The sequence below is a fragment of the Spermophilus citellus genome (genome assembly GCF_964194105.1).
Source record: "Spermophilus citellus genome assembly, chromosome: 10".
Taxonomy (NCBI): Eukaryota; Metazoa; Chordata; class Mammalia; order Rodentia; family Sciuridae; genus Spermophilus; species Spermophilus citellus.
In genome coordinates this window covers 68,088,271-68,095,299 of record NC_138197.1, presented here as the reverse complement: position 1 = coordinate 68,095,299, position 7,029 = coordinate 68,088,271, and the positions used below count along the sequence as shown (strand labels likewise).

Genomic DNA, 7,029 nt, shown 5'->3' with positions numbered 1-7,029 from the left:
AATCCCTGCAATGAATTTTAACTTGGTCATGACACAGTATTCTTTGAAGGTATTCCTGAATTATATTTGCTAACAATTTATTTTGTCTGCTTCACCATTATTAATTATCTTGGTTATATTTTTTGTGTGTGTGTAAATCAGGTTTTGATTTAAATAGTTTGATAATTTTGTGAAAGTAATCAAATAGCTTTTATTTTTTCTGTTCTTACAAAGAGTTTCATTAGCCTTGGAAAAGGTCTGATTGCTACAAGATTAGAAAGAACTTATCTATGGAACAACCAAAGTCTGGAACTATTTTGGAGCATAGATCTTTGTCATATTTCTTTTGTTTTTAACCATACATGTCATATTTCTTTGTTTTAATAGTTCTCAGGTTTGGCTGTGCATTAGAATGACCTGGAGAATTTTTTAAAATACTATTTTAAAATATATTTTTTAAAATATATTTTTTAAAATACCCCTGTGAGCTGATGGATGTTATTAGCTCAATTTAATCATTCCATGATGTAAAGATATATCCAAACATCACATTGTAATCCATAAAATATGCAATTATTATTTTCCAATTAAATTTTTAAATGCTAATGACTTAGTCCCTTCCAATACTTTTGTTTTAATGGTCTGGTATGTAGCCTGGGAACATGCATATTTTAAAACTGTCCAAGGGACTATAATGTGAAGCTGAGATTCAGGACCACAGCATTGCATTAATTTCACTCAGCATATTAGTTTAATTATGTCTCTAGCTTTTCTTTGATAAATTTCAATGATTTATATTAACCTAGAAAATTATCTATCTCCTCCATGCTTTTAAACTGATTATCATAGAATTTTGCAAGGCATTGTTGCATAATTATTTTCATTTTCTTTGTGGCTATAATTATTTCTCCTTTTTAAATATATGTATTTTTGCTTTCTTCCCTTCACCTTTTTTTTATTGTTGTTAGATAGAAGTTTATAATACTGGCCCTTTCAAAAGGTCAGTTCCTGAGTTTATTTATCAATCCTAGACTTTTCTTATTAAAAAATTATTGGTTTGATCTTTAAAAATTTTCCTCTTCTGTTCTCCCTAAGGTTAATTTTGTTTGTATGCTTCTCTTCAACAATTTCATTTTGGTTTATTTCATTTAACTTCATTTATCATCATTCCATTTTGCTAAGTAAAAAAAAATTATTTCAGGCTATTTAATTTTCCTCTAATAAATATGTTGGTATAGCATTTTTAAAAAATATATAGTACTTTCAGTTGTTAGTTTTTAGGTAGCCTTAGCTGTTTTAATTTCCTGTTTGATCTAAGACCTGCTCTCAGAGGGCTTTTTGTTTTTTCAGTTTTGTTTTCTTTCTTTCTTTCTTTCTTTCTTCCTTCCTTCCTTCCTTCCTTCCTTCCTTCCTTCCTTCCTTCCTTCCTTCCTTTCTTCTTTCTTTCTTTCTCCCTTTCTTTCTTTCTTTCTTTCTTTCTCTCTTTCTCCCTTTCTTCCTCTCTTTCTTTCTCTCTTTCTTTCTTTCTTTTAAAGATGAACAACCCAATTTAAAGAATTCAAGTAGACAATTTTTAAGATTTATTTTTTAGTTTTAGGTGGACACAATATATTTATTTTATTTTTCTGTGGTGCTGAGGATCGAACTCAGTGCCTCACACATGCTAGGTGAGCGCTCTCCCACTGAGCCACAACCCCAGATCTGGGATTATTTTCCTAATCATGTCTAATTTTATTGTCACAGAATCATTTCTGAATTAGTTGTACAAACCTTCCAAACTATCTCCTTGATATGACTTAATTGAACATGCTTACCACCAAGCACCTAAAATAGGAAAAGCAACATATGTTGAGTTCAATAAACATAAAAAGAAGTGTCTTTCTGTCCCATGTTTATCTCCCAGTTTGAACCTTCTTGTTGGGAAGGAAGTAGTTGAGAGTCAATGAAACTCCTAAAAAATAGATGCTTTTCCGTCAAGTACAGAATCCCAGGTGTGTGCCCAGGACTGATGCTTTCTTATAGCTTGCCTTTCATGTTCATGCCTATCAGAATCAGAGTTCATTGCAATAGGCAAGAGTCGTTCAGTGAAAAGTCAAAAAGCCAATATTTTTAGGGTTTGGGTGCTCTGTTACTAATATTTCATGACACATACCTGTAATAAAAAATATTTATTTTTATCTGAAACTCAAATTTAACTGGGCATCTTGTAGCATATATTTTTTATTTGCTAGATCTGGCAGACCTACTTGCAGACCATAAGGCCTCTGTGGCAACTACTTAGCTTTGTCATGAGAAAACAACCATAGACAATACATCAACAAATGTATGTATCTGTGTTCCCATTAAACTTTATTTTTAAAAACAGGCAGTGGGTTATGTTTGGCCTGAGAGCCATAGTTTGCCCACCCTTGCATTAGACTAGTGGTTTTCAGCTGGGCGTGGTTGCCCATACCTCTAATCCTAACAACTCAGGAGGCTAAGGCAGGAGGATTACAAAATCAAGGCCAGTCTTGGCAACTTAGTGAGACCCTATCTCAAAATAAAATATAAAAAAGAGTGGGGTTGTAGATAAGCTCAGTGATTCAGTTCAGCCCTTGGGTTTAATCCCCAGGATTTAAACAAACGAACAAAAAAAAAAGATCAATGGTTTTAAATATTTACCATGCATCAGAATCACATGGATGACTTGTTAAAATGCTGATTGATGTGTTCCATCCCCAGAGTTTGTAATTCAGTAGATATGGGGTAAAGTTCAACAATTTGCATTTCTGTCAATTTCCCAGGTGATGTTTCTGCTGCCAATCTATGGTCCACATAAAAATTTTTTAAAAAATTTTTAACCCACCCAGAGAAACATAGCTTTATTTATTATTCATTTAAAGACTCCATCTATGTTTTGAGACAAAAATTCTAAAATGCTAAAATTTAAATATTTTCATGGCCACAATTTCCTTACAGGCAGGGCTTCTGAAACATATGTGGTATTTTGGGGCTAATTACAAAAAGTCACTGCCTCTCAGGGAAGGATTAGAAAGCGGCTTCCTCTGAACTCACACTCCCTGGGGCTATAGTGGGATGGAGTGCAGCTGGCCCCAGTGCTCCATTCAAATAAAAGTGAATTTTTGTCTTTTTCCTTTCTTCCAGATGGACTTGTAGAAGATCCCCTAGCCTGGAAACAGCTGTAATTGCTACACTTCTTCCTGCAGGTACACTTCTGTCACCCCCACTTAAGCTCTTGTGGCAAGCTCCTCTCAACTTTTATGTTGGTTTCAAAAACTTGAAAAAAAAATAGAAAAACAAAAGTGGATCCCAGTGGCTCTGGAGGCTGAGGCAAGAGGATCTAGAGTTCAAAGCCAGCCTCAGCAAAAGTGAGGCACTAAGGGACTCAGTGAGACCCTGTCTCTAAATAAAATACAAAATAGGACTGGGCATGTGGTTCAGTGATTTAGTGCCCCTGAGTTCAATCCCCAGTTACCCCCCTCCCCACAAAAAAAGAAAAAAAATGAAAAAGACATGAACTAAAACACTAAAGTGGGTTTCCTCTGGGTGATTATTTTTATTTATTTATTTTTGCTTTTACTTTTTGATGTTTTCTAGATGTTCTATAATGAACAAACATTACTTTTACAGGTAAGAACATAATGACAATTTTTAATTACAAAAGTCAGTCATTTTTTCTTCCGGTATTTCCACTCCCTGATTGTAGTCCCATTCATTGAAGTTACACAGAAAAAGAAAATTCTTATTTTTTCATGGAAAAATCTATTAACATTTAAAGTCACCTCTCAGATTCTACCTCAGTCTTCCCTTTAAATTTCCTTCCTGGTGTGTTGCATGGTTCCTGGGTCATTCATTATCCTGTCTGAACACAGTTCCACTCCTGGATAATCATTTAATGTAGAGTCCAGAAAAACTACAGAAACAGTGAAAAGATCAGTCAGGGCATTAGGTGGGAAGAAAAGATGAATAGGCAAATACAAGGACTGTCAGGTCAGTGAAACTACTCTGGATGATGCTATAATGGTCAACAAATTTTTCTACATTTATTCCAGAAGGTAAAACAGCATGAGTGAACACTGGTGTGAACTATGATGATCATGATACGTAGGTTCACCAGTTGTAACAAATGTACTGTTCTGGTGTGGGATGCCTGTAGAGGGGAGGTGGTTAGTAAATATGTTGGGACAAGGGAGATACAGAAATCCTGTATTTTCTGCTCAGTTTTGCTGTAAAACCAAAGTTTCTCCTAAAAATAAAGTCTGTTAGAAAATAGAGAGCCCGGGACTCTGGGTACAGCATTTCAAATGCCACCTGGTTGACAAAAAGTCCAACAAACCTTCCTTGGCTTGTAATATGGTTTCACTATTGCAGCCTACAGTAGCATGCCGTTTTTCAGTAGCCCACAACGCTGTAGACTCACATGGAATTTACTGAAATTATCCTTTACTGCCTTTTTCATTCATTTGCCCCTGATCTGTTTTTGCAGAAGTAAGTCATTCAAAGTAACTCCTGGACACAGCTAACTCACCTGTGCTTTTCCTATCTTTGCCCCTCAAGCTGGCCCCAGACAATGGACCTGAGGAATGTCAGCACAGTCACAGAGTTCATCCTCGTGGGCTTTGAGCAGAGCTATCCTTCCACTCGGACACTGCTCTTCACACTATTCCTAGCCCTCTATGGCCTTGCCATGGCCATGAATGGCCTCATCATCTTCATCACTTGGACAGACCCCAGGCTCAACAGCCCCATGTACTTCTTCCTTGGCCACCTGTCTTTCCTGGATGTCTGCTTCATCACCACCACCATCCCACAGATGTTGATCCACCTGGTAGTCAAGAACCATACTGTCTCCTTTGCCTCCTGCTTGATCCAGATGTATCTGGTTTTTGGTGTGGGAGTGGCTGAGTGCATCCTCTTGGCATTCATGGCCTATGACCGTTATGTTGCTATCTGCCAGCCACTTAGCTATGCCCAGATCATGAACCGACAGGTCTGTGTGAGGCTGGTGGGTACTTCCTGGTTCTTTGGGATGATCAATGGCATTCTCCTTGATTACATGACATTTAGAGGTCCATTCTGTAGAGACAACCATGTAGAGAACTTCTTCTGCGAGGCCCCCATAGTGATCGCACTCTCCTGTGGGGACCCTTTATTTAGTTTAAAAGTGATCTTTGCAGATGCCATTGTGGTGCTGCTCAGCCCCATGGTGCTCATTGTCACCTCCTATGCCCGCATCCTGACCTCCATCCTGGGCAGAGCCTCCTCCTCAGGAAGGGGGAAGACTTTCTCCACTTGTGCCTCACACCTGACTGTGGTCGTCTTTTTCTATACCTCGGCTATGTTCTCCTACATGAATCCTCGCAGTACACATGGGCCTGACAAAGACAAGCCTTTCTCCCTCCTCTACACCATCATCACCCCCATGTGCAACCCTATCATCTACAGTTTGCGCAACAAGGAAATGAAAGGGGCTATGTTGAGGGCCCTTGGCAGAGGAAGCCTGGCCCAGGCAGAGTCTGTCTAGCAGAAGTTCCTTCCCCTGGGGTGGGAGAATGCCGCAGTCTGGCTGGGCACAATTCAGGAGCCACTTGTCAAAAGAAACGAACTTTATTTTTAGAACTACAAACGCCAAACAAAACAGCTCCTCAGGAAAAAACCCTCAGAGCCCAACTGCCACCACCGGCTTCCCACAAGCCTCTCACCCACACAAGCCTCACCACCTCCCACAATCTTGAGGCCGATTGGCTGGGTTGCATGGGCGGAGCCAAAGAAGTCCCCCAATGAGCAGCTCCGTGGTCTGAAAGGGCAGGGAAACAGCCCAATGAACATCACCGCAGAGGAGCCAATCAACTAGATGTTGCTGGGGCTGCTGTGAGCCAATCATCAGCCGGCAGCTGGAAGTTTGCTGGCAGCTGGAAGTTTGCTGGGGCCCCTTTGGCTGTGGCTCTCAACAGGAGAAGATTACCCACTTCCCACCTTGAACAGGAATAACTCTCCAAAGCTGAAAGCCTTCAGAAAAAAAAAAAAAGAGTTATGTCTTTCTTAGCACCCAACTTAGCAGGGAGTTCCTCCTGGTGTCTAAGGCTCATCTGACTGACTTCACTTCCAGCACGAATTGATCCTCCCAGACTTCTCTTTGTAATACACTTTCATGACTGGAGGAACAAGTGCGACAAAATGAAGAAATAAATTGCTAACTTGAGAAAAGGCAGGCCTGCTTCTCCAGAGATACCAATGAAAAAAGACAACCAGGCTATGCTTTGGGGAGCATTACTTTCCAGGGTAAAGTCAACTATTAGTAGGAATCTAGGCTTTGGGGGAAGAATAGATTGAGCACCACAGGGGATATCTGGAAGCAATAGGTTGGAGAAATATGCTGTGAGATATGGGACACCATCCCTGCCTGGTGGCCCCAACATTCTCCAATTAAAAAGCAAGAGTTAATCAACAGAGTTGTATTTATTTCCCAAATCCAGCAAGAGGAGATGTTGTATGAAAGTGTATGTGGATTAATGAAGAAGAGGGAGGATAGAAGCAAAAACAAAAAGCCTGGTTGTAAATTGGAGGTTTGAAATATGAATGCATTCCCATGGAGTCAGGGAATCTTGGAGTGACATCTGCATTATACAAAACTAGAACAAGAGCACTTTAATTTATCAGCACATTTATTTGCTTCCAGTTGAAGACTTTATTTTTAGCCTGGACTTTGTTGTGGGATTTAAATTTATTATTTTTTACGATTTCTTTCTTGGGACTTGTTTTATTTACAATATACTCCCATTCCTGGGATTCTACTCACATCTCTAATTTCTTTCTCCCCTCCCCTACCTTATCCATAGCCTAGAGCAGTGATCCTCAACCAGGGACAGTTTTGCCCCCAAGGGGATATTTGGCAATGTCTGAAGACATTCTTGGTCGTCCCAACTGGAGGAGAGAGTATGCTACTGGCATGTTCAGGGAACAGTCCACAGAACCTGATGAACATTCTAAAATACACAGAACAGCTCAGCGCCTACTAAAGAACTATATGGCCTCAAGTGTCGGTAGTGT

At 39.5% G+C, this 7,029-nt stretch overlaps 1 protein-coding gene across 1 annotated transcript; it reads left to right on the top strand.

The window, feature by feature from the left end:
* Positions 1-4,549: 4,549 nt before the first annotated feature.
* On the top strand, positions 4,550-5,503 carry LOC308658479 (olfactory receptor 10AD1-like; the record flags this gene model as incomplete). Its single annotated transcript, XM_081311200.1, has 1 exon — positions 4,550-5,503. One exon carries the CDS (start codon positions 4,550-4,552, stop codon positions 5,501-5,503), a length of 954 nt encoding a protein of 317 aa, XP_081167326.1.
* Between the last annotated feature and the right edge of the window lie 1,526 nt (positions 5,504-7,029).